This window comes from Chenopodium album, chromosome 18 (assembly GCF_948465745.1).
Source record: "Chenopodium album chromosome 18, dcCheAlbu1.1, whole genome shotgun sequence".
NCBI classification, from domain to species: Eukaryota; Viridiplantae; Streptophyta; class Magnoliopsida; order Caryophyllales; family Amaranthaceae; genus Chenopodium; species Chenopodium album.
In genome coordinates, this window is record NC_137851.1 from 49,904,864 (window position 1) to 49,932,020 (window position 27,157).

General features: G+C 35.6%; 4 protein-coding genes and 1 pseudogene across 4 annotated transcripts; 1 reads left to right on the plus strand and 4 right to left on the minus strand.

Moving 5' to 3' along the window:
- Positions 1–1,769: 1,769 nt before the first annotated feature.
- Positions 1,770–6,434, minus strand: LOC145592512 (putative protein phosphatase 2C 27). The gene is made up of 4 exons (XM_081648995.1): positions 5,738–6,434; positions 4,007–4,201; positions 2,953–3,158; positions 1,770–2,786 (listed from the first exon to the last, which is right to left on the minus strand). The coding sequence occupies exons 1-4, from the start codon at positions 5,972–5,974 to the stop codon at positions 2,231–2,233; spliced, it is 1,194 nt and encodes a 397-aa protein (XP_081505121.1). The 5' UTR covers positions 5,975–6,434; the 3' UTR covers positions 1,770–2,230.
- Positions 6,435–8,732: 2,298 nt separating this feature from the next.
- On the minus strand, positions 8,733–15,099 carry LOC145592511 (elongation factor 1-gamma 2-like). The gene is made up of 7 exons (XM_081648994.1): positions 14,947–15,099; positions 13,027–13,176; positions 12,882–12,942; positions 12,742–12,794; positions 12,505–12,606; positions 11,888–12,386; positions 8,733–9,533 (listed from the first exon to the last, which is right to left on the minus strand). The coding sequence occupies exons 1-7, from the start codon at positions 14,953–14,955 to the stop codon at positions 9,154–9,156; spliced, it is 1,254 nt and encodes a 417-aa protein (XP_081505120.1). The 5' UTR covers positions 14,956–15,099; the 3' UTR covers positions 8,733–9,153.
- Positions 15,100–17,323: 2,224 nt separating this feature from the next.
- LOC145591023 (glutamate receptor 3.3-like) lies at positions 17,324–22,332 on the plus strand. Its single transcript, XM_081647411.1, has 7 exons — positions 17,324–17,795; positions 17,992–18,353; positions 18,454–19,799; positions 19,889–20,166; positions 20,597–20,628; positions 20,713–21,107; positions 21,704–22,332. The coding sequence occupies exons 2-7, from the start codon at positions 18,092–18,094 to the stop codon at positions 22,175–22,177; spliced, it is 2,787 nt and encodes a 928-aa protein (XP_081503537.1). The 5' UTR covers positions 17,324–17,795; positions 17,992–18,091; the 3' UTR covers positions 22,178–22,332.
- Positions 22,333–24,306: 1,974 nt separating this feature from the next.
- Positions 24,307–24,741, minus strand: LOC145592316 (secreted RxLR effector protein 161 pseudogene; annotated as a pseudogene).
- Positions 24,742–25,285: 544 nt separating this feature from the next.
- On the minus strand, positions 25,286–25,739 carry LOC145592317 (putative mitochondrial protein AtMg00820). Its single transcript, XM_081648759.1, has 2 exons — positions 25,380–25,739; positions 25,286–25,297 (listed from the first exon to the last, which is right to left on the minus strand). The coding sequence occupies exons 1-2, from the start codon at positions 25,737–25,739 to the stop codon at positions 25,286–25,288; spliced, it is 372 nt and encodes a 123-aa protein (XP_081504885.1).
- Positions 25,740–27,157: the final 1,418 nt, after the last annotated feature.

A 27,157-nucleotide genomic window follows, 5' to 3' on the forward strand; every position in this document is an offset into this window, starting at 1 on the left:
TTTATAATTAACTATAATACAATTTATTTAATTTTGACTTAATTTTAACCCACTTATATAAAATGTTAGATTCGTCACTGTCTTTTAACCTCCAAAATCTCCTCGTCACCGAAAATTGTGCATCTGGAAACACCATCATGCTGAATCAGGTGCACCAAAAGTACCTGAAACTATAAAATCAATCAAACATATTAATCCAGACAAATCAACTCTTAACAAGCTCAATTAGTCAATTTCAATTCATTATCTCATCGTCCTGAATCACATTCGCCATTCCAGAATCGAGAGAAATCACTGATGAATGGAGGAGTTAATGGGGTGAATTGTGTAATGTGTTTCCTTTTGTATTATAACATGTACTACGTATGTTAAAGGGAGGGAGGGAGGGAAATGACGAGTGACTCACTTTTGGAACAATATTTTTGGAGGATCTTTTTTTTTTTTTTTTTTTTTTGAAACACAATTTTGGGGGATTTAGGATATGTTCTCTTTAAAATTCCTTAATAAATTGAGATTAAAAATTTTAATTATCATTTTTTTTTTAGAAAGCGATTATCATTTACTTATTGCTAAATATGGTAATTGTGTATTACAAAAAATTATGAAAATTACACATTTGAAAAGCTCATAATGAAATGAATTTAACAAGTTCCATTTTGATCGATAATGTTTTTCTTTATAAATTAGTGTTAAAATGCGGTCAAAATTTAGTCAAATTATTAAATCAGATCAGCTATACAAATTCAGATCACGCCTTCTGAAAATCAGACAAGACCTCCTTGTTTCAGGTGAAGAGAACAAGTCCTTAGGCCCCGTTCAATTCGTTATAACAAATCCGATTCAAATTTCAACTCGCGTGGACACGATAATTTATTATGACTCAACTTTAAAAATTGAACCCAAAGGGAGTTAAGTTTTCTATGATGGTTTACACGTGTAGTGATGGGGGAGTCTGGAGTGTTAATTAAGGGGTCGGTTAGAAATTTAATTAAGATGTAAGGTTTTTAACTATGGGTTAGCCACAATATTAGCCTATGAGGTCATTGGGACGTGTTCGGTAAAATATTTCAAGCTATGCGTTACAAAAATTACGCAATTGAAGACTAAGAATCAAGACAAATCTATCAACACCAATTTGACCTGACTTGAACTCAACCCGAACCCAATATGACCCGTCATGAATTCAAATCAAACCGATTTGACCCGTAGTTTATTGCTAATCGTCTCACTTATGTACGTAGGTATGATAAGTCATTGATAATTATTCAATTTAAATTTGGCTTCAAGATAAATATTACACAGGAATTGATTGAATGAGAAAACTAATTTTTCGCATATCGTAATAATTAACCACACAATATGAGAAATGACACTGTATGGCCAACCACATTTTTTTTTTTGAAAGAATGGTTGGGGTTACTTTTGGTCAAGGGTTACTCGGTTAGGGGTCACTCGATCAGGGGTAACTCGACTGACTAGGGGTTACCTGGTCAGGGGATACTCATGTTTTAACTGGCTACACGGTGTGGCCAACCACACACAAAAGTTGCTAATTTTATTAAACCACTTAAAACTCCACGCAATTTCATATCTAGCCTAAAAAAAAAAAAAAAAAAGGAGTATAAGTGTATAACTGTAATTGCTTAATTTAGACACAATATAAAGTTATTAAATATTTTCTTTCTTTTTTTTTGGGAGTTTGGTTTTTATTTTTGAATCAAATGTCAATCTGAAAATCATGTTATATTCTTAATTTCAATGGGTTGAGCGAGAATGTAACAGCAATTTTCGTACAAAGAGAGTAGTAAACAAGTAATATACCCCCCAATCCAGCTACTGCGTACATTAATGGGGGCAAAAGAAATAATGTTTCTATTCAACTACAAGCACTAAACAATTATCCTGGGTGTACAACATAAATAAACTCTGCTGCTATTTCCTGGTGCACAAAAAAATGATCGCCGAATAATTACATCCTACATAACTATGATTCTAAATGAATTGAAACACAATTCATCCTCATAATAGGCCCATCTACAACATTCCCAGATTCCAAGCACTCTGCCCTGCCTCAACAGCCCTCCGTCAGCTTGTATAGCTGCATATCCTTAGTTCTTTGCAGCTGCTTCTTAATAGACAGGCCTAAATCCATTTCACAGTTTATAATTGCTTCAAATAAAAAGCAGCCTCCATTCTTTGTGTAAAGATTTCACAATTTCTACCCAAAAACTCAAGAGACACCATCCAATACACCCTTCAATAGATTCAGCCCTTCAGCTGATATACTTCTCCGTCTAGTGGGAGGTATCTCAATTCTAGAAGGAGGATCTGCCGAAAAACAAATAACCACAACAGTTAAATTGTCACACGTGTTGCGCTTGAGTGCCTCTCTGACAAGTTCTCTAGAACACCTTTCAGGATCATTATGAAGCATGAGTTCTCTCCGAGCAATTGTTACAGCACACTGGCTGCTCATCACATCCCAAAGGCCATCACAGGCCAATAGAAGGAATTCATCATCTTCAGTCAAGACCAGTTCCTGCAATTCAGGCTCTGCACTTAAGGGGAAAGAGGAACCTTTCGTGCCCTTCATATGCCAATCTCCAAGAGCACGCGCTACAGATAACTGGCCATTGAGGTAGCCATCATATACTACACCGCCAAGTCTCTCAATCCTAAGTCTTTCTGATGAGCAATTTGGTTTGTGGTCTTTAGATAGCTCAACTGCCCTACCTCGTTTTCCCAACACAGCACGACAATCACCAGCATTAGCGATTAGCATCGTCCTTCACAAAGAAATAAATACAATAAATCAGTTTCACAAAGGCAGGCATATTATAGAAAGTAACAAACCAAGTACTTGTGCCGCTTTTTCTACAATCATAAATTATCAGAATGATAAAAGTGAATTTAATACGCAATTCCCCATACCAGAACATAAATGTAGCTTACCTTCCGAAAATTAGGGCAGTCAGAGCGGTGGTGCCAGAAGAAATGTCAAGAGCACTAGAATCAGCAAATGCATAATCAGCTTTAATGAAGGCACTCTTAACAGCCTTCTCTACAGAAACTGAAAACTGTGGATCATCAATTATATACTTGAGAAGGTTGCTACAAACAAAGGAAGCTGCATCTGTTCCACCATGACCATCAAATACCTATTCATATAGGAAAATATTATCAGATTCATAATATTTAAGAGTAGATTTACTTCTAAAATCCCACTAACACAGCAACATATACCATAGCAAGATGATAGTTGTATAAATGAGAACAAGCCAAGCTCCAACAGGACTAAATTTAAACAAAGATCTCCAAAAGTTCAAATACTTGAATTTATCATTTGTCCCCGGAGTAAGGACTTCGAAAAGGCATGGGTCTCTTAAATTGGGTTCTTACGTGCACACACCCAAGGCAATAAGGCACAGATCCAAGAAGTAGAAGGGTTAAAATACTTCTGGCAAGTCTGACACATTTCATGAGTAGTAATGGTTTAAAACTCGATTGATAAGACTACAACATGTGTCACAATGAAAGTTCAACATGGACAGCAAATTTCAGGAGTACAAATTCTAGCAAAAAATTCAAAGTGGTATTGTAAAAATTTATCTATTGATGCATCGAAACTCTGAGATGGGCAACAAGGAAACTTTCTCAAAGAACATGAAAAAAGGTCATAGATTTTCCTTCAGAACAATTACTTTACGAAAAGAGACCTACATAATTGACTATGAAACAAATTTTGATTCATTTTTCATCAGCAGGAGCTGCATTTGCAACCAATAGCAGGTGGCTCCCAAAAATTTGAACCACATTCTTACATGAGGTGCTGCACCAGGAACAGACAGCAAGTGACTTCATACGATGTCAACAAACCCACTTTCACCTGAAATACAGGTTCGTAAAGTCATCCCAAGCCTTCCCACCCACCCTCTCTTTTTCTAAACCTGATAACAATTTGTTATGCTAAATCTAACAATTTTACAGCTTTGAAAAAGCAACTAACCCCATAGAATGCTGCAGGACAAGGAAAATCATCAGATGCACCTAGATGTTCGCGGAGATTATCAATACAAACATGCTCATCTTCCATGTATTGCTTTGGCCCTATTTCAGCACAGCTTCCAGAGCGATATACAGGGAGGAACCCAGGTTTTTCATCGGAAGGTGTTTTACTGCAAACAGACCCATCATCCGAGTCCTATAAACAGAAATGCAAGAAATTAAATGTTGATTTGCAACAAATATATAGAGTTCATGTTAGCAGTTCTATAAGATTATAACGAAAAAAAAACTTCCAGAAATCTTAGTTTCAAGCTAAAAATGTTTATATATTTCCCACTTTGGCACACCTTATGTTTTCATCTCTAAACAAACCCAAATCATCTATTACCCTACCCCCTGTATCTCCTCCACTAATTAAATAAAATAAAAAGAAGCTTGTCTTTCAATATATTATTCAGGTCTGAGCTTTTAGGCACAAATGCCTTTGCAAGGTGATGCAACTATATAGCATTTTTAAGATAAAGCAATAAAGAACTACATACATCCTAAATCAAATATAAATCAGTTCTAGCAGCAAACTCCGGTCATTACAAGTGGAGATAGACTATCAAGATTCTAAACTTGTTAACCAATTAAATGACTTTCTAAAATGGAGTAATTGCTTCTTGATGCTGTTCTCATTCTCAGATCATAAACAACAGCCAACTGGTCACAATGAAACCCCCAAGTCCTTTTGAGCCTATCAGATGACGCAGATTGTATGAAGAGATGGGGAAAAGCCACTACTCAATTTTGCAAGTGCTGTTATTAAAAAGAGTTCCTCAGACTTAATTCCTACCAAACAAAGGCGAATTTTGGGTGGTACTGTTCTAACTCCAGGTCCATTTCCTTCTAACTTTACCCGATTATATAACAATTTTGTTCAATAAAGAATAATGAAAACGCTCAGTCCTATTTAATTCCCTCCTTTTCCCTAGTTCAAATCACGATACCCTATCCTTTCTTCTAATCCAAACAACTGTAAACGTTGTTATAAAGTGTCATAAACTACAAAATTTACATCAATATTACCTAAATGCCTCAAGGAAGGAAAGAAACAAACTGTTTGAAGGTGGCTTAGTGGGTCCAATTAATGCAGCCATACTAATAACTCCTTTAATAATCAAAGGTTGCTCCATCCAGACCCTTATCTAAAATTGAAAAAGTGTTTCACACTTCCCAATCAATAGAAGCTGGAAATGGCTTTACAACCGATTTTAATTTTATTCATTATTATCCAAAACAAAAGAACCATTCATCTTCAAAATCGATTCACAATATGTTACTCCTAGGTCTCCTACAACTCTATTGTATTTCTTCTTTTTAATAACAGAAGTAACTCAATTATGAACTCATCACCATCGAAAAAATTCATCCTATTCTCCAATAACTAAATTTCACATATAGTATATTCTCATCTCCATTTCATTGCTTTGTGTTCAACATCATGTGTTCAAATACAGGAACATGGGTATCGAGTAACAAATTCCACATTTAGTATAATCTTGTTTCCATTTCATCGCTCCGTGTTCAACATCATCCATTCAATCATACAAACAAAGGCATCTTAAGCAGTAGTAACCAACATAATCATTATAAGCATAAAATTCAGCAGCAAAGCATATTATACACAACAAATGCTTAATTAAATAAGATGATACTAAGCACATAACAAAGAAAGTAAGAATTATACCGTCTCGAGGGCGGCGGGCGGGGAAAGAGTGATAGAGCTCATGGAATGGCGCACAACAGAGATGTGCCTAGGAGGCTTAGCATTGGTAGTTTGCTTGAGATCATCCAAACACTCATCATCCTTAATTTTGTTTTCTTTATTATAACTAGTTTCTATAATTGTAAATGTTGGTGAAAATTCAGCACCTGCTGCCATGATCTCTTCTCTCGAACATAAATTCACCCTTTCCTCTTTCATACAAAAATCAACCCCGCAATTTATCAATTTCCACCAAAAATTAAACTATGATCACTCAACTCTTAACTCCAACAATCAAATCTCAAACCCAGAATCAATCAATCAGTAACAATAGATCACAAAACCTAATCAAAGTTTCCAAAATTGGAAATTAATCCACCAAATCCAGCCTCCAAATCCGAAATTGATGATCAAACTCAACACAAAACATCAAAAAAAACAATGAAAAGTTAAATTTCCCCTTAAAAAAAGGGGGAAAAGGATAGAATCGAAAGGAAACCCTAGAAAATCATAGGTAGTTAGAAGAAATGATTATAAATAAATCAATCAATTCAACAAAAATCAAAATTAAAAAGGGAAGAACAATCCCAAAAAATAAAATTAAAAAAAAATGGAAAATCGAAAATAGAGAAGCAGAAGAGGAGAGAGAAAAGGCGAGAGGTCGGCCACAAAAATAGGAGAGAGAAAGTAGAGAGAGAAAAAAACCAGGCCAGAGACAAAAAGGAAGAGGTAGGAGACGTGGTTGAGGCATGACACGCGTCGAAATGGGATTGGTTGAGTAGCCGTTGACAGTGGGGAGGATGTGTGGGGTCCACATCTAGCGTCCCTGGCCGTTGGATCTTATTGAATTAAAAAAAAAAAGGAAAAAGAAAAATGTTTGGTTAGGTCGGTTATTGGCCGTTAATGTGAAAGAGAAGATCGACGGGTGTGAGGCGGACACGTGTAGGTGTAAAAAAGACAGCTGTAAGAAGGGATAGTCGGAGTAAGTTGACAGTTAATTCTTTTCTCTCAGCGGGAAAACGACTTCACCCGGTCTTCGTTGTTTCCCGCTTCCACCAACCCCCTTTTTTTTTTCTTTTTCCTATCGATAATTCGATATGAACGATGTCTAAAAGAATATAACTATTTGTGTATAAAGGTATTTAAATAATTATTTCATTTGAAATTAGTTTGTTAATTCATGCTTCATTTTAGTATATAAAATAAATATAAATTATAACTTCATTTTTTTTGACAAATTATAACTTCATTTGATATTATAGGTATCAATCAATATATCAATATATCAATATATATATATTAAAACTCAATGACAAGCATTGTTATCTTGCCACATGTTGTTAAATCTCGCCACGTGTTGCCATGTCAGCTACTATTACTAATCACCAATGTTTCCACCCAAAAAATTATAATTTGTTAGTATTAATATTTGAACCCATAATTTCATCTTCATTAAATCTATATTTTAACCACCACTCCAACAACAAATCTTTTGACAATAAAGTTGTATTAAAAAGAGTTATTCATGTTCATAAATTCTAAAATTAAAATTGCCCACTTATATGTGTATATTTTAACAACAATATGATTATAAAATTAATTTCATTTCTTTTAGTTACTCAACCTTAATTCATATAGGTTATAGTTAAGAATTTAAAATATGTAACCCAAATTTTAAATTAAGGTTTTTTCTTTTAACCACGAAATATGTTACTTTTAAGAAATTTTTTATGATATATAGCTGAAATAAAATTTCCTTTAACAAATAAAACAAACTGATTTGATATAACATTTACGCTACTGCATATTAAATAATGAATTATGATGTTCAATTATATTTACAAAAATTAACAAATGATATATTTTTTTTTTATTAAACCACCAATTTATTTTACTTTATTTTGTTATATTATTTTTATTTACAAAGAATGACCCCGGGGCATCGCCCGGGCAAAAAAACTAGTTTTTTTTGTTATTAAACAAACTAGAGTATTGCTCCATTATTATTTTATTACCTAGTTCTTAAATTTACTAATCAAATGACAATAATTTAATCATGAAATCAGTGTAATTTGTCTTATATGAATTTTACTCCTAATGAAGTAGTTGATTTTCTTAGATATAAAGAAAAGAAAAATTTGCAAATTGCATTCATTTAAACTTCGTATTTTGCAAATTGCAGCCATTTTAAAAAAAAATTGCAAATTGCAGCCCAAAAGTTCGTATAAATTGTAAACTGCAGCCAGATTCAACTTTTTCATCAGTTTACAAGTCGAAAAATCTTCTATTAAGGTTTTAGGGGTTATTTTATCCCATAAGGACCCGAATTGAGCTCGGAATTAGCAAAAAAAATAACGCAAGTGCCTCGTTTTGCGTAATAAAAATGTTTCGATTTGTGAAAAATTGTAAAAATGAGACACTTACGTTATTTTTTTGCTAATTCAGAGCTCACTTCGGGACCCTAAGGATTAAATGACCCCTAAAACCTTAAATGAAGATTTTTCTACATGTAAACCGATGAATTTACAAAATACAAACTTTAAATGGTTGCAATTTGCAAATTTTCCTAAAGAAAACTCCTTTGTTTCTTTTTATTTGCACACTTTAACCATTAATCTTTTTGAAAAAAAAAAAAATTCAAACGTAACAAAAAAATATTGACTTTGGAATTTTATTATTATTATTATTATTATTATTATTATTATTATTATTATATCTCAGTTCTCAAACATTACACGGTGGCCCAAACACGAAACTATTTTCACTATTTTTCATTGTACATTATTTACTTTAGAACTATTTTTCAAACTTGCTTATAATCAATGTGTCTTAAATCACTTACTCCATACTACGTTTAAAAAAGAATTAGTTTTCACTTGGTCATTTAGTGATATTCTCTAATGATAATGATAACATTTTGTCAAGTTACTTTGAAGATTCGTTAAATATTAATGATATCATTATTGTAGATGCTGAATTTGTACGATGATACCCTGCACTCAATGTATACATCAACTACAGTCCTTGGAACATGGCATCTCCAATGCCCAATTTGCCACCATTCTCAGGTAAAATAATAAGCATAACATGTTATACTGCAAGTCACACACTATTACGTTTATCATATCAAATTTTCCTCGGGGTTACCTAGAAAAGCAAGCAGTAAAAGAATAGTATTGTTAACCTGGTGACTAAGTTCCTGACCCTGCAAAACCGTCTAAAAGCCAGTATTGTCAACCAGATGACTCCTGTGAAAACGTCTAAAAGCACAACTCTAGGCATATTTGGAAATCATTAATTCCTCCAAATTCTAAAGTTGAAAGGGTGAGGTAGCAGATATATGTGTATGCATCACCAAACCACCAAACTACATAACCTCCCTAGCCATAAAACACCCATTACTTGAAGCATTTGGCATCTAGTAAAGCTTCTCCCTCAAAAGGCTCATAATCTTCAATCATTTGACTGACACGCTCCTTTTGAGCCTCATCGTTGATGTCCACCTTTTTCCACTCATAAAGTTCCATGTCATAACATTCATCAAGCACAAATTGAGGGATCTCTTGTCCACGGAAGAGCCACAAACCCTTGACCTTGAATGGGGGTTCTGATCCAATCACCAACATCTTGCCAAATGCATACTTCCTAGCAAGATCCATTCTTTGTAAGAATCCACCAACCTTGTTCATGGTCACGAATGAGACAGTATTTTCCTCATTGTACTTATAGTCACAAAACCATAAAGAGTAGCCCTCTGGATCATACATATCCCAAAATCCTGCAAATAAAAAAAAATAAAGAGATTTTTAAGTTAGATTGCATTAATCCATGCATACTTCACACCTCTTCTGAGAAACAAATAAGATATAGAACTTCAAGTCTTCAACTTCTTGACAAGAACATTCATGAATTGACATTTTTATTCTAAGATTCACCGTACTTCAACAAAATCAAAAGTGGCTTCACCAGTGGTGGGTTAAGATGTTATGCTCTTTATACAGATTGTATATCTGATACTTCTATGAGAGTTAAAACATGTCTCTTTTGGTGGGCAACCATTGAGCATAAGCCCACATACTGAAATCCTTAGATGTAACAGGTTTACCTCATACAAAAAGGAGATCTAATGACACAAATTTAATCACCCATATGATATTTATTGCACTGGACAAACTCATCTGCTACTACAAGTCTACAAGTTTAAACATTCAGAAGATACAGCATGAAAAGCTGAATATGGCAATTGCCTATCCACAACCTAACTCTTCACAAAACAAGAACGACGTCTGCTATGGAGTCTAGACGTGAACATTAATTGATATGTACATAGGCGATTAGGCGGTAAAAGAAGAGCAGATTATGATGACAACAAAAAAATGCTAACAGCAGAGCAAGAAATGAGAGAGTGACAGTTGGACGCCAAAAAGAATCGACAACAGCCAAAAAATTTATTAAAAAGAGCTATATATTTATCAGACATGCAAATTGCAAAAGGCTAGATCTACATAGTTTTCAGTCTAACAGTAGCCTTATACGGAAGGACCTCTGTAGATCAGGTGGTTTAGGATAGCAGATGGGTTCAAAACCTTGTTTTACCAATCAAGAAAGAGCAGGGGGTAAACGGAACGGGATCAAGAAAGGGTAAGAGAGAATGGAAAGCAAAACCCTTTGATTTAAATTGTTGTTTGGGTAATATTTGGTCATTCACTTCATCCTCTCACTATTGCACCACGACGTTATCTGTCATTCATACGCTGCCACCTCCTTTTGTGGCTGCCTCCCTGCCATCGCCGCCATTCCTTGCTGCCCCCTTCTTGCTGCCACTGCAGCCCCATCTCTTTTTGTTTCATCGCCACCATTGAAGCTCTAATTCAAGGTTTTAACTGTCAAATTCGAATATGAAACTCTAGATCTAGTGTTTTCAGTGGAATTTGACCTTTAAAAGCCATATTTGAAGATAAGAAAAGGTAGTTACACATTTTTAACCTCTTCTTTTATTTCAATTTTTCAGGGTTGTGGGTTTCTGGTTGGTTGTTGGTTGCTTTTTGGTGGAAGGTGGTGTGGTTTTGTGAGGGTGGGGCGTGGTTTCAGGGAGGGTGAGGTTGGCTTTGGGTGGTTTAAGGGGATTGGTCACGAGGTGATGAAAGTGGTATTAGGTGGTTGGGTGCGGTTTGATTTGTTAAGGATGGTGGTACTAGCGTTGGTGATGATGGTGGGGGTGGTGGTACTAGCGTTGGTGATGAAGGTGGCGGTGGCAGTAGTTGTTGAACAGTTGCGGTGGTTATTGCTGGTGGTAGTGTCCATGGGTGTGGTTGTGCGGTGTTGCATGGGTGGCTTAGAAAAGGGAATGAAATTAACAGGGAGGAGGTGGGGGTGGGGAATCACGGTGGAGGGAAGTGGAGAACACAAGAGGGGGAAAGGAATGCAGAAAATGACCTAACAAACAACTAAGGGAATCAAGCTAGTTCATTCCCTTACCCTTTACTGAAGACCCCATACCAAACGCCCCCAAATGTGTTTTCCATATGCAATAAAGATTTATGATTCACAACTTTTATTCTAATTCACAGCATCATGGAACCAATTATGATTTTAAAACCAATGGGCGGCAGGACTTGCTCAAAGTAAGAGTTCAGGTAAACAGTTTAGACTTCAGACATGAGAACTACAACCACAGGTATTAAACATCCCACTCAAGCTTATTAAACCAGCCAACTAAACAAAGAAAAGAAGGTAGTGTTAACTGTGAAGAGGGTAGAGCTAACAAATTTTATCCTATTGTTTTACAGCTCAAAAAAGAGTGTTGGTCATGAACTAATCATAGAACTTTGCGCCGGGGGGGGGGGGGGGGGTTTGTTATAGGCAAACAACAGATAGTTGATGGATTTGTAAAGAAGACAATGACAATGAAGAGAGATAATAAAGCAAAGGGGAGGGGGGGGGGGATTGTTTATAGGCAAACAAGAACAGATAGTTGATGGATTTATAAAGAAGACAGTAACAATGAAGAGAGATAATAAAGCAAAGAAGTGCCCTTTTTTTTTTGGTTTACAAATCCCTATAGTAATACCTCTATCTATAAAAGCGTTTCCAAAAAAAAAAAAAAACATTTAACAGAGAACGACACAGTACCTTTAATTGCAACTTCACGGAAATTGGTTTTGGTGTTAGAGTAGAGCCTTTTCCACTCATCCAGTATCATCTTACTAGGAGGCAGAAGATCAAGAGGATTCTTTGGCTTTGGTTTGGGAGCCTCTTCCTCCTCTACAGGTGTATGAGCTTCTTTGGGCTTGGTCGATTCTTTCTTGACCTCTTTCTTTGGTTCTTCCTTGGGCTTGACAGGCTGAGAAGGTTTCTTTGCAACTGGTGGAACAGATTCTGTTTGTTTAATTTCACCAAGAACCTTCTTGAAATTTGGTTGATTAACCATAGTCCAAAAATATCTTTCAACATGAGGAAATTCAGAGGTAAATCTCTTAGTCATAATCCGACTAAAACCAAGAACCAAGTTGCATGTCATGACTATATCAGCCAATGTCACATTGTGTCCAACCAGGTAGGTATTAGAAGCAAGATGTGTGTTCAAGGCTTCCAAGCCCCTCTTGACTCCAGAAATGGCAGCTTCCTCAGCCTTCAATATAACAGAACAACGCAATCAGCTAACAGGCTAAAACAGCACATACATTGAGAGAGAGAGAGAGAGAGAGAGAGAGAGAGAGAGAGAGAGAGGAAGCAAATTCTCAACTAACCGGAGGAAGATATACAGAAAATCCCAGCCTTGGAACGAACCAACGCAATATATTAGCATCAATCTCTAGAGATGCAAAATCAATCCACTGCTCAATGTGGCCCTGACAAGCAGAAGACAAAACTCAAACTATAAGAGAAGATAACTTCAATTAACCATGCAAAGCACTGAAGCAGCACCATAAGCGCATTTGGCATAAGCATCACAGAAACATTCATCATGCCACAAATAATCTTACATAATCAATCAGTGAGGAGCCATAGAGTGGACAATCAACCTTCAACCGTGTAACTGCAAGATATAGATTAAAGTAATAAGAAATAAGTACATGCAAATAAGTCCAAGACCCTAACTAGAGAGAGGCAACATTCACCTTACCATATCTTGCAATGGCATTGCTTTCAAAAATAGGGCCATCAGGAGTTTGCAAGACTGGAACCTAACGAATGACAATAAGTATTTCTAAGATCAGGAAAGGTTTTAAGAGAAATGAAAGCAAAATTCTGCATGGTAAAAAGGTTACCTTCCCAATGGGGTTCATTTCAAGAAACTCGGGTGTTTTGTTGGAAACACCCATCTCAAAATCTTTGACCAACTCAACTTTCACGCCACTATATTCTGCAGCGATGAGAGCCTTGTAGGCATTTTTATTTGTGTTCCCCGCATGCAAGACCTGAGAAAAAACAAACCTTTGTCATAAGAAAGATAAACTTAAATGAACAACCAAGAATCAATGGTCTGAGCTAGCAATCAGGTGAGTATTGTTCACTACTTTGACTCTAGTTGATACAAAAAAAGTTCGAAGTTGAAAAAAGGTTAAAGTGAAGTGACTAAAATCAAATTATTTAAAAGAGCAGAAAAGATAGATGTAGGCAGTAGTATCAGCACTCTAAGGACAGAGAAACTCAAGCTCACTTATCCAGGGACTGTGAGGTATTGCGGAAGGTTTTACTATAGCAATCAGAGACTGTTAAAAAGCATCTCTGGATGATTTTTTTTAAAAAAAAAGAATATACATGCGACACTTTAAGAAGCAAGATGGTAAAGACAAATATTGGCTTGTGGAATACATTTCCATTTTGTGGAGCACATTAATCTGCAGAAATGAATTAGTATTCAAAGGATCAACCATTCAGGTCTCAGAATTTTGGAACAATCTGAGATATGGAAGAAGAGATGGAGAAGCTTTAACTGAAAAAAACAAATGGGAAATACAGCTAAAAAAATCTCCTTCAGAATCTGAGGATGTCAATTGAGGGTCAACAAATGGCTAAGCTTTCGGTAGATGGAGCATGTAAAGGAGGTAAACAGACAGAAATCAGCACTAGGATGGATCTTGAAATAGGAAGAGCTTCCAGATAAAGAATGTTCGGTAATAATCATTGAAACCACAACATTACAGGATGAAGCCTATGCAAATTTTGCATGATATAAAACAAGTAGCCCCATTCGTGTATACTGGAAATGTGGACAGATTTAATACAGAGTAAAAGCCCTTGTTGATCAGAAGCAAGAAGGTTATCATTCCTATCATAAACAACATCAAAGCTACCACAGTGCCCTTGAATATAATTAAGACAATAGGCTATTAGTGGAACTGGCCCAGAAGCTAGCGACTTGTTCTAGAAAAAGACCATTGTCCACTAATCTTCCTTGTAATGTTATGCCAATAAAAGAATAAAATAGTCTTAAATCAATATAACTAAACTCTTATCTACACTATTTTGAAGTCACTGAGTATTTGAAAAGACATTCGAAGTCGGCAAATGGTGGATAAAAATGAAGCCACTGATATTAAATCATAAAAACGTAAAGCTTACAAGGATAAAAGTATTGATAGTAACATCACTAGGACACTTGGTAAAGCTAATATCTTAAGAAAGTGAGTGAAAACTACATAATATCATGGACTAACTAAGAATAGTATAATATGGAAATTATAAGCCAATTGCATACTTGAAAGTTGAAACTAAATCACGAAAAGAAATAGCAACTCAAATATTAAGCATGTTTTGTTTGGAAGCAACCAAATTAACATTCAAATTAGAGCAATCAAATAACTGTATTCAATTAGCAAAATAAATTAATGTATAATTTCAAGATTATCATATTAGAAGCATTACACGTAAACCCCATTTTTGTCATCATCTAATTCCAAAAGCTTCCCATACATCAACAATCACTACCCAAATTAAAAATTCATAAGAAAACATAAATTAGCAGCAAAACCCAGTAATTAAAATTGAGAAAATTTCAACATTATTAGCAAGTAAAGCACTAATATCAGCAAGCATAGATCCAAATGGGGATCCCAAAAACAGCAAATTAGTTAAAGTACTAATTCCTAATCAAATTAAATAACAAATTTAATTGATTAGGAATTAGTATGAGCATGGTGAACTACAATAGAGCAAGGAAGAAGAAGAAGAAATCATAAGCATACCAGAGCCATGATTTGAGGCTGCAGTGAAAATTGAAGGGTTTATAGAGAGAGGAGAGAGAAAGAGGTGAATAGAAAAGTTGTGGTTTACGTAGGTTCAGTTTCTGAACAAGTAAGAGCGGGATGAACAAATTGGGGAGAAAACTCTTTTGATTGGATTAAGGTCTGTCAATATTAACAATCGGATCCAAGTCCAATCCAAAAATTAATCTGATCCTAAAATCGGAGTTCAGATCAAATTCTAGTTCGATAGGGTGGATTTTGAGTCCATGTTCGTTAGGGAATGCGAACCTTCCTTATGGACTTGAGTTGGTCCAAAACCAAGGTCCATTTGAGTGTGACTCCTATCTAGAGTCAAAGATAGGAGTCAGACTTTTTTGGAATCTGATTTAAAATTTTTGGTTTTAGGTTATATTCACACACAGTAGTGATCTACAAATTTCTCTCGAAAGAAGAGAGAAACTCATGATTTTGAGAACCAATTCTATCCCCTACAACAAGGGCTTTTGAGTAGCTCTTGGATTGCTCTCTATAAATCTTTTTGAACTCTTGGCATAGAGTTTATTAAAATCTTTTTGACTTGCTTATGCACATTCTTTAATTGGTAGAGCCATTTATCTCCAACTTTTCCTAGTCCACACTTAGGTATATCCATATGATGTTTAACTTATTGTTGGGAATTTTGGGTCGAGATTTCAGAATGTCTCAAAATGAACATTGAAGAACTAGTTATACAAATCTACTTATTAGTTTATTTAATTTGCAACATTTAAAACCTTTTCATCGTATTGCTAATTTATGTTTACCATGTGTTAGTATTTAATAAAAATAATACAAAATAAGGTGAAGTTTGAAGGTATATTACTAATCTAACAATTTTACAGAACATCCATTTTCATAATGGTGCAAAGTTATAACATTGTGACTAAATTAGAGCCCAAAAAAAAAATGTACTTATTATGAATAGTGTAAAGTTAAAAAGTTGTGACTAAATTAGAGCAAAGAACAAATGAAGCACATACTCTTGAACGGAGAAGCAAGGAAATAGGTTTTTGCCTTTTTGGCAAGGGATTCTTTTCTTAAAGAGAAGTCAAAGCTTTTGTTAGGAAAAAAAAACCCCAAATGTCACACTTTCACAATAACTAATTAGAAAAATTGATATTATATGCAACACTAACAACCAACAATAAGAATTAGCCAACCATTAGTAATAGAATGACAAGCTAACAAGTAACAACTATGAACATTCTATCTTATCCTTTACAAAAGTTATTAAACTTTAGTTACTAGCTCAACTTCGTAAATTATTCAACACTTTTCATTAAATATGAGGCTATTAATAATTAATTTTATCACAATAATGTCATTTCGACCGCCTAATAAACGACCCTGAAACTACGATATGTTGTTAATTTATTTACAAAACTGCCACTCATTAAACGTTTGTTTTGTTTTGTTTATGGGGCTTGGTAGTTAATATAGACATAAAGTATAGTAAATATTAATCCCGATTCAATTCTCCACAATTACAATACTCCGTACTTTGTATGAAACACAACGGGCATCCTGTTGCCTTGTCCTCAAGACCTCAACACTAGTCATAGACTCATAGTCAAGTTAAGTCAAGTGAGGTAAAAAATGAAACAAATATTGATAGAGAAAGAAATGAGGCAGATAGATCTATCAAAAATGAATCAGTGCTGCACCAAAAATCATCATCCACAGACCACAGTACACCAGAAATCACACCTGCGCTTTAATTTTTTGTTGTTCCCTCTTCACGTGGGGCCTGCCATCCCCTCCTCTCCTCTCTTTCGTCTGTCTCTTTCAACCCTTATTCTTCTTTCTTTCTTTTTTAATTTTCCTTGTTTTTCTTGTGATTTTTCATTTTATACATTCCTCTCAAAATTCTCAAATCCAATGTCATTTTTTAAAGATTAAATTTTTTGTGACCCCATGCAATTATTATTATTTGTGGGACCAAAATGGGTTTGGAATTTGGATTGCACCCTTTGAAACTTCTAGCTACTATTGGTAATTTTTCTTTGTATACTTCATTGACCCACTTGTTTTTTTCACCAATTTGTTTTTTTTCACCAATTTTCACTTTAACTTCATTAGCTAGGTAACGCAACAGCTAAATTGAACGTGAATAGGTATTGTCGTATTTTAAGTTCACTTGCTAATTAACGTGACAACTAAATTAAACTGAAACGGATGTTATCATATATTTTTCTTATAATCACAATTTAAAACAGATGATATTTTGGAGTGTGTATATAAAGAGGTCTTGGGTTCGGTTTTTATCGGTGTATACAAGGTTCGATCTTGGGTCCAAGTGTCCCAAGACTTTACCAATCAACAAGAGCTAGTTTTGAAATGCTCGTCACAAAAAAAAAAAAAAAATGGTATAATGATGGGAGTTTTGATAGTCAAGATTGAAATAGAGTAGCATAGGAAGAACAATAGAGGAAGCATATAGTAATTTGTCCTTCAATAATTTTTTTAAATTTCCTGTCATATGTTCTTTATTTCATGTGGGCAGTAGTTAGATTACCTGCCCACTTGGGTTTCAGCTCCAAGAAATCTAATACTATATTATATTAAAACTCTTATTAAAGATTAGATTAGATGCTTGTACTCTCTTTCTGGGCTAGGAATTTGATGTGGGGTACCACTTTTTTCTTGACAAAATTTCATCTTTTTCCTTTCTTCCCCCTTTTAAATCAGAATCTAGTCATTTGAATTGATGTGTATTTATTAATACTTTGGAGAAAATCTGGGTTTCAGAAGAAAATTGAGCATAATTAGTGGAAATTAATCTACTATGCTGTTGAAGAAGATGTTCTAAAGTATGTACAAACTCTTACTATTCTTGGAAATTTCTAATTTTTGTTTAAGCTTTCAATTTATATGCTTATATGTTAACTTTCTGGTACATTTATGCTTGTTATTATTTGCTTTGATTAAGATGTGGGATTGTTTTTAAGTTTTGTTTAGTATTGCATGTTCCATCTGCTTAGCTGTTTGATTATTATATTTTTTCAGATGTTTGAGTTACATGTCTCAATAGTAAATTGCTTTCTGGATTCTGGAGGTTTCTTAATTGTTGGAGAAGAGGTCATTATGCAATGCCTGATTGTTTAAGATGAAAATATACCGGTTTCGTGTTCTGTTCATCTACTTGTTGTATGTGGTTTCGAATGGCGCTGGTAATGATGCAGCAAGACCTGCTGTCATCAATGTTGGCGCACTGTTTAACTTCAACTCTAGCATTGGCAAAGTTGCTAAGATTGCACTTCAGGAAGCTGTTAATGATGTCAACTCCGATTCCAGTGTCCTACATGGTACCAAGCTCAATTTGATAATGAAGGAATCCGTCTGCAGCGGGTTTTTGGGCTTTATTCAAGGTATTTCAACCCCTGAAAGTTTGTTTCTTCAATTGTTTGGAGACTGATGTGTTAGGAAGATTCACCTGATTGTGTTATCTGATAATTTTGGGTTCTGCAGCAATGCAACTGATGGCGAAAGAAGTCGTGGCAATCATAGGGCCTCAGTCTTCTGCAGTTGCTCATATGGTGACTTTGATAGCTAAAGAACTTCAAACTCCTTTGCTGTCATTTGCAGCTACTGATGCAACTCTTACACCCTTAAACTCTCCATTTTTTGTCAGAGCCACAATTTGTGATTATTATCAGATGATGGCAATTTCTGAATTGGTTGATTATTATGGGTGGAGGGAGGTTGTTGCTGTGTTCGATGATGATGATTATGGAAGGAATGGTATCGCAGCTCTTGATGATGCTCTTGCTGACAAACTTGGCAGGATCTCGTATAAAGCTGCGATTCCACCAACCCCTAGTGTTACTCGGAGTGATATAATGGACATATTCGTTAAGATTGCAATGCTTGAGTCTCGGGTTATTATCCTGCATGTAAATTCTCATTCAGGCCGTATAATATTCAACGTGGCCAGTTATCTGGGGATGATAGGCAATGGATATGCTTGGATATCCACTGATTGGCTTTCTTCTCTTCTTGATTCGTATTCCCCCCTTCCTTCTGACATGATGAATTCGATGCAAGGATTCCTTGTCATGCGTGCTCACACACGAGATTCTAATAGAAAGAGAGCCTTTGCCTCAAGGTGGAAAAGCATTACTGGTGGTTCTCCTGGATTGAATGCATTTGCTCTATATGCTTATGATTCAGTTTCGATCCTTGCACATGCAATTGATGCATATTTAAATCAAGGTGGAAATGTCTCATTTTCCAGTGATACGAAATTACACTCATCAAATAGCAGTGAACGTTTTCTTCAAGGAATGCGCAAATTTGATGGAGGACCAGCATTGTTGAGCAGTATACTGAAGACCAATATCACGGGCTTGACAGGTCCATTAAAGTTTAATTCAGAAAGGTCTCTGGTTGACCCTGCATATGATATAATCAATGTAATAGGAACCGGATATCGGGTGGTTGGCTATTGGTCTAATTATTCAGGTTTATCTACTACTTTACCAGAAAGTCTCTATAGCAGACCGCCTAATCGTTCAAGTGCAAATCAACACCTACACCCTGTATTCTGGCCAGATGGGTCTACCACTCCACCTCGTGGCTGGGTCTTCCCAAATAGTGGTACACAATTGAAAATCGGTGTTCCTCTTCGGGTTAGTTTCAAGGAGTTTGTTTCTCGGGTGCCTGGAACCAATGATATGTTCAAGGGGTTTTGCATTGATGTATTTCAAGCTGCTGTCAATTTGCTACCATATCCTGTTCCATACGAGTTTGTTTCCTTCGGGGATGGTCATAAAAACCCAAACTACACGGACCTAGTGAATATGATATTAGCTGGTGTGAGTGTCATTATGTTCTGTTAATGTAGAAAGTTCATTTTTCATTCTGACACATACAAGTATAACTAATATTATGTTTGTTGCTGTAGAAATTTGATGCTGCAGTTGGTGATATTGCTATAGTCACAAGCAGGACCAAAATAGTTGATTTTACGCAACCATTTGTTTCATCTGGCCTAGTGGTGGTGGCGCCTTTCAAGAAGCTAAATTCAGGAGCTTGGGCTTTTCTAGAGCCATTTTCACCGCTAATGTGGGGTGTCATTGTTCTCTCGTTCCTTACTGTTGGTGTGGTTGTGTGGATTTTAGAGCACAGGATAAACGATGAGTTCAGAGGCTCTCCCACAAGGCAGTTCATAACCATTCTATGGTGAGTCCAACGAGTCAATAAACAATGTATACATGGTATATTAGTAATGTTAGTTTGATTGGTCTTTTATATACATTAGGTTTTGTAGTGTCATAATTGCTATATACTATATAGTTGAGGTAGGCCTTGAAGAGTAATCCTTTCTAGGTGCTTTCATTAAGGCGTGTCTAAGAAAAAGGGGAGGTATAGTCTAAGATATTTACAACGTAGCTGTGGACTGATCTGGATGGTTGAAGACAGTATAACTTTCTACAGGGCATAGGTTTGGTCATAATATACATGCTGTGGTTTATGGCATGAAATACTTTGTTAGGGATTGAGATTGTGATTGATGAGGATGATATTCTTGTATCTTGTCTGTCATTGAAAAGGATGCACACTTGGGACATTTGGATGTTAATTTCTGATCTCACTCCTTGTGTACTTTCAGGTTCAGTTTTTCAACATTGACTTTTTCTCATAGTAAGTCTGCTGTTTTTATTTAAATTTTTTTCTAGTTTTACTTATATAAGCTAGTTGTGTAGCTAATCATATGCTTAATTGCAGAGGAGAATACTATTAGCTGCCTTGGTCGGATGGTAGTAATCATATGGCTCTTTGTGGTTCTGATACTCACCTCAAGTTATACTGCGAGCTTAACCTCAATTCTTACAGTGCAACAATTGTCATCAGCTATCAAGGGGATTGACTCCTTGATAGCTGGTAATGAACGTATAGGATACCAGGCTGGCTCCTTTGCACAAATGTACTTGACAGAGGAATTGAATATATCCAAATCTAGGCTTGTTGAACTTACTTCACCTGAAGAATACGCTGAAGCTCTACGAGTTGGTCGTATTGATGCTTTGGTTGATGAACTTGCATATGTGGAGCTCTTCCTCTCCAGCCAGTGTGATTATAGAATTGTAGGTCCAGAGTTCACAAGAAGCGGCTGGGGTTTTGTAAGTATCTCCTAATCCTCCCTCCCTGCTCCCCCGAATGGTGCTATGTCAAAGTTCATGTGTTTCCGCTTTGGCATGTATAGTAATGGCCAATTTATTTTCAAAAGATGATTTAGCGATCATTTAATCGGCTTAAAATGAAGTGCTAAGCTCTTTTAGTTGGGATTCTGTTCGTAATTAGCGTAAAAGTCTGGTAAGGATTGAGAAGTTCAGTCACACAAGTCTCTGATATGGTAATGTCTGAAATAGTATTATAACCAGTCTTGATTAAGCAGAGTGAATCAAGTATTAGGTTGTGTTTCCTGGAATATAAGGCTAACAGATGATCAAGTACTAGTTGAATGTTAGGATTAATTTTGAACTTTAAATGACATTTGAGTTTTCAGCTGAGTTTTAGAATTCAAAAGCATGATACACGATTGTCCCAGGCTCCCAGGGGTCTATAGTTTAACTGACAGCCTGTCGAGAATGTTGTCTAATGCACGTATAGATATTTTTAGGTGAAATTTTAGGCGCATACATTAGCCAAAACTTCTGAACTCTATGTCGAGGTATGAATGTGATGGAAGTTGGCTCACTTGAATCTGTTTTTATAGGCATTTCCACGGGATTCTCCCCTAGCCCCCGACATGTCCACTGCAATTTTGAAGCTATCTGAAAATGGGGATCTGCAGCGAATACATGACAAGTGGTTGACAACAAGCAGCTGCAGCCAAGATAACACAGAGATCGAATCGAGCCAACTCCACCTAAAAAGTTTCCTGGGTCTCTTTCTACTTTGTGGGATAGCATGTATTGTTGCTCTTTGTATATACTTCACAAGAATTTGTCGCCGTTTTCATCATGCTTCTAGAAACCAAGTAGTTTCAGAATTTCAGGGTAGTAATTCCAACTTGCAACGACTCAGAACTCTTATAACCTTGATCGACGAGAAAAAAGACCCGTCTAAGAAAAGGAAAAAGAGTCGGGAAATAGAGGATTCACCATTTGAAGATGAGAGGGGCGAAGAATCTGGAAGGAGTGCCAAGAGAAATCAATCTCAGATTTCTAGGGACGGCAACTCTGACTAAATCTGTAACACTTGAAATGTACAAAGTGTTTCTGATGTATACACACATTAGAAGCATTCTCTGATACATGTGTAGTTTTTTTGGTGCAAAGCAAATTAAGAAACCTCATTAAAAATCAAAGATGAGTAGTTATAGCGTAGGAATATATGATGAAAATTTACCCACATCTTTATTTTGTTTTTGTTTCTTGAGTGTTACATTCAAACTAGCTTAGATTTGTTGGATAGCAAGGGGTTGTAGGATAGCATGGGATGGGGTGGAAATTCATATGACCCCCACTCCCCTTTTTCACACACACGACATATGTACCCCGTTGACTTCCCTACCCAAGAAATTGGGGAGGACTAATACTAGTCACACAACACAAGACGAACGATGCAACCAAAGGCCCTAAACACACACACACACACACACACATATATATATAGGTCATTGAAGTTCAGTTTGTTTTGGTGGAAAAAATTATTTACCTTCATCACTCCATTTTCCCTTGTTTTGTCAAGGGTGGAATACAATTCTCCCATTGGTAAAATGTTATATAAGGAGGGTCAGCTGTTTATGCGCTGGAGAGACCGTTTCTTATTTTGTGCCGAAGCTACTTACAAACACAAACTTTTACAAAAATTGGGTGTATAATATTTATTGTACATACATTATAAAGATACCCTAAAGTGATTAAAAGTTACCGCTGAAATGAATAAAAGTTACTCCAATATGCATAAAAGTAACTCTATACAAATATAAATTATCTACGCTTTATTACTAAAGAATCACATTTTAAATGACTAAAAATCAATTATTAGTGATTGGATGTAATTAAATTACCTTTATAAAACTTTTCTTGTTGTCTATTTATATAAAAATTGTATTACGTTTAAAGTTACCCAAAAAAAGGCAAAAAGTCACCCTAAAATTAGCTAAAAGTTACCCTTAAACTGCTCGATGTACAATATTATTAGAGTAAACCGGGTGTATACAAATGTTTTTCATTTATAAATCACAAGCCAAAATATTATGCTACATTATCTTCACTTTTTTTTTTTATTTAATTTTTTTTTTGACAGGACATTATCTTTACTTCATACTTCACTATTTGTTCAAGTGTTACTTGTTCACAATATTTTGTATTTGAGCTACTTCAACTGTTATTACTTCTTTGGTAGCCTTTTGTTCATTATCTTTGTTTCCAAAACCTCTATCCATTGAAGTCTTTTTCCGGAAATCATTCGTTTTTTGCTGTTGCTTAATTACTCAAGGCCTTAGCTTGACTTGTAAAAAAACAAAAAAAAAAGTCTTAGCATTGTACTGAACAACATTAAAAGTATTAATGAATATACAATAATGTAAATATAAACACTTTATTTAAAGAGAAATAACATTTCATAGGAAACAAATAAAATTATATTGAAAAGAACGAACACTTGTTTACGAAGTACTTGAAAATTGTTAAAGTTTACCGAAAGAAAGTTTTGATCAAGGAAGTGAATAAGGAGTAAAAGATGACATCCGGTAAATTTTTGCTTATTGTATTGTTCACAATGGTGAACTTGCCTTTTTATAGGCAAATTTTCATATTAAAATATATAACATGATTGCACTATGTTACAAATTATTGTACTAATTTAGATACTCATGTGAACTTCACTTGTAATTTTCCTCAACACTCCCCTTGAATGTTCACATGATCACGGGGTGTAAGTTGCCTCATTAAAACCTTGCTTGGGAAAAACCCAGTGGGATAAAAACCGTAGCTAAGGAAAAAGAGTACAACGATATTGTATTATATGCTCTGGTATACTGCCTCGTTAAAAACCTTGTCAAGAAAAATCCAGTGGGATAAAAATCTGATCGAAGGGAAAAAGAGTGCAGTACATATAATACTCTCCCTGATTTCAGCATAGTTCACGAAGATGTCGCATTCCAATTTTGTGAACTAATTGCTCAAATTTCTTCGAAGAAAGTGATTTGGTGAACAGGTCGGCAAGGTTGTCACAAGACTGAATTAGCTGGAATCTATTTTCTCATCCTTTTGCAGATCATGCGTGAAGAATAGTTTTGGGGCAATATGTTTTGTTTTATCTCCCTTAATATATCCTTCAGTTACTTGAGCAATGCATGTTGTATTGTCTTCAAAGATGATGGTTGGATTTCTTGTTATTGCGTTCATTCCACACTCTTCTTGGAATATTACCAATCATCAACCTCATCCATACACATTCTCGTCCTGCTTCATAGAGGGCTATCAACTCTGCATGATTCGATGATGTCGCGGTTAATGTCTGCTTTGTTGATTTCCATGATATTGCAGTGCCGCCATAAGTGAACACATATCCATTTTGTGACTTGGCATTTTGAGGATCCGATAAGTATCCAACGTCTGCGTACCCAATGAGAGTAGCATCTTGTTTCGGTTGATAATATAAACCAAGGTCTTGTGTCCCTTGTAGGTACCGGAGTAAGTTTCGAACTCCCTTCCAATGCCTATATGTTGGTGCATTGCTGTGCTTGGCTAACAAGTTCACAGAGAAAGCTATGTCGAGTCTAGTGTTGTTAGCTAAGTACATTAAGGCCCCAATTGTACTTAAGTATGGTACTACTAGACCCAGAACTTTTTCATTTTATTCTCAGGGTCTGAATGGATCATTTTTCATATTCAAAGAACGAACAACCATTGGGAAGTTGGTTGGAGTTGCTTTGTCTATGAAGAATCTTTTCAAAACTCTTTCTGTATAGTTTGATTGATGGACAAAAATACCATGACTCAAGTGCTCAATTTGCAATCCAAGGCAAAATTTAGTTTTCCCAAGGTTTTTCATCTCAAATTCTTTCATCACATATTTTGCAGTTTTCTCGAGTTCATTTGGGGTTCCGATGATGTTCAAATCATCAACATAAACTGCAATGATAGCGAATCCTGATTATGATCGCTTTATGAAAACACAAGGACTAACTTGGTTGTTCTTGAATCCTTCTTTCATAAGGTATTCACTCAGACAGTTATACCACATCCTTCTAGACTGTTTTAATCCATAAAGTGACCTTTTTAGTTTTATGGAAAGCAGTTGTCTAGGCTTGTGGTTTTTGGTAGTTTTAGTCCTTTGGGGACTTTCATGTAAATGTCTGCATCGAGTGACCCATACAAATATACAGTCACTACATTCATTAATTGCATTTGCAGTCCTTTTGTGACTGTCAAACTTACCAGAAATCTTAATGTAGTTGCTTCAACTACTGGAAAATATGTTTCTTCATAATCAATTCCTGGGATTTGAGAAAATCCTTGGGCTACAAGCCTTTCCTTGTATCTAACTATCTCATTTTTCTCATTACGCTTTCTCACAAATACCCATTTGTATCCAACAGGTTTTACACCTGTTGGTGTAAGGGTTATTTTTCCGAAAACTTCTCGTTTTTCAAGTGACTTTAACTCAGCCAGCATTGCCTCCTTCCACTTTGGCCAATCACTCATGTGTCGACATTCTTCTACTGTTCTTGGTTTAACATCATTTTCATCAGACATAATATCGGCTGTGATGGAATTTGCAAATATTTCATCCACCATAACATTTTTCCTATTCCACTAAGTCTTGGTAGAGACGTAATTCATTGAAATTTCATTGTTATCGATGTTTTGAACGTCTTGTTCATTCCCCGTAGGGTTGTCTTCTTGTTCGTCCCCTTTTGGATTATCATCATTTTCTTTACTTTCATCCACATTTGGTCTTGCTTGACCTTCTAACGGGGGAACATCATTAGTCTCATTTTCTATTCCATCTAACCTTTTCAATTTCCTTGGTTTAGAATCTTTTGAACCAATTGGTCTCCCACGCTTTCTACGTGCTTGGGATTCATTTTCAATGGCCTTATTACCAGTTGGGATTTCAATACGTGCAGGAGCATTTTCTGCTGGTATATGTGATTTTGTCACCTTCTTTGTGTCTACAAATGCATCAGGCAATTGATTTGCAACACTTTGTAAATGAACAATTTTCATGACTTCTTGTTCACACATATTTGTTCGTGGGTCTAACATCAACAGTTCTGTTGCATTCCAAGTAATTTCTATTTCTTTCTTACGAGGGTCCACTTACTCTCCCCTTAAGATTGGGAATACTGTTTCATTAAAATGACAATCGGCAAATCTAGCCGTAAACAAGTCACCAGTCAATGGTTCAAGATATTTAATCATAGAGGGGGATTCAAATCTGACATAAATTCCCAGTCTTCTTTGTGGACCCATTTTTGTTCGTTGGAGCGGAGCAATGGGAACATATACAGCACAACCAAAGATTTTTAGATGTGAGATACTTGGTTCTTGACCACAAACAAGTTGTAGTGGTGAGAATTTATGATAAGCTGTAGGTCTCAATCTAATTAGTGCTACTGCATGTATTATAGCATGTCCCCAAGCAGATTATGGCAATTTTGACCTCCTTAATAACGATCTTGCAATCAATTGTAATCTCTTAATTAGTGATTCTGCTAGACCATTTTGTGTATGAACACGAGCTACTAGGTGTTTAACATCAATTCCAATTGACATACAATAATCATTAAATGTTTGGGATGTAAATTCCCAAACATTGTCGAGCCTTATTTTCTATATTGTATGATATGGGAATTGTGCTCTTAATTTGATAATTTGGGCAAGTAATTTCGCAAAAGCAACATTTCTACTTGAGAGTAGACTAACATGTGACCATCGTGTAGAAGCATCAATTAAGACCATGAAATACCGAAATGGTCCACATGCTGGATTAATTGGCCCACAAATATCTCCCTGAATTCTTTCTAAGAATTTTGGAGATTCAGTAGCAATTTTGTTCATAGATGGCCTTATTATTAATTTTCCAAGTGAACATGCAGAACATGTTAATTCATTTAATCGAGGAATTTTGACATTTCTTATTGAATGTCCAACTGAATGTGGTACTACCTCCGTTAAATGTTTTCTGCAACTTTTACTATTTTTGTCCGTTA

Coding starts and splice junctions, on each gene's coding strand:
- LOC145591023 (XM_081647411.1), top strand. CDS start 18,092: ATGAAAATATACCGGTTTCGTGTTCTGTTCATCTACTTGTTGTATGTG. Junction 19,800..19,888: donor TGAATATGATATTAGCTGGT/GTGAGTGTCATT, acceptor TTGTTGCTGTAG/AAATTTGATGCTGCAGTTGG. Junction 20,629..20,712: donor AACATTGACTTTTTCTCATA/GTAAGTCTGCTG, acceptor GCTTAATTGCAG/AGGAGAATACTATTAGCTGC.
- LOC145592512 (XM_081648995.1), bottom strand. CDS start 5,974: ATGAAAGAGGAAAGGGTGAATTTATGTTCGAGAGAAGAGATCATGGCA. Junction 4,202..5,737: donor CGCCCGCCGCCCTCGAGACG/GTATAATTCTTA, acceptor TTCTGTTTATAG/GACTCGGATGATGGGTCTGT. Junction 2,787..2,952: donor ACTGCCCTAATTTTCGGAAG/GTAAGCTACATT, acceptor TTCTTTGTGAAG/GACGATGCTAATCGCTAATG.
- LOC145592317 (XM_081648759.1), bottom strand. CDS start 25,739: ATGGTGGATGAAATATTTGCAAATTCCATCACAGCCGATATTATGTCT.
- LOC145592511 (XM_081648994.1), bottom strand. Junction 12,943..13,026: donor AAATGAACCCCATTGGGAAG/GTAACCTTTTTA, acceptor GTCATTCGTTAG/GTTCCAGTCTTGCAAACTCC. Junction 9,534..11,887: donor CCGTGAAGTTGCAATTAAAG/GTACTGTGTCGT, acceptor TTTTATTTGCAG/GATTTTGGGATATGTATGAT.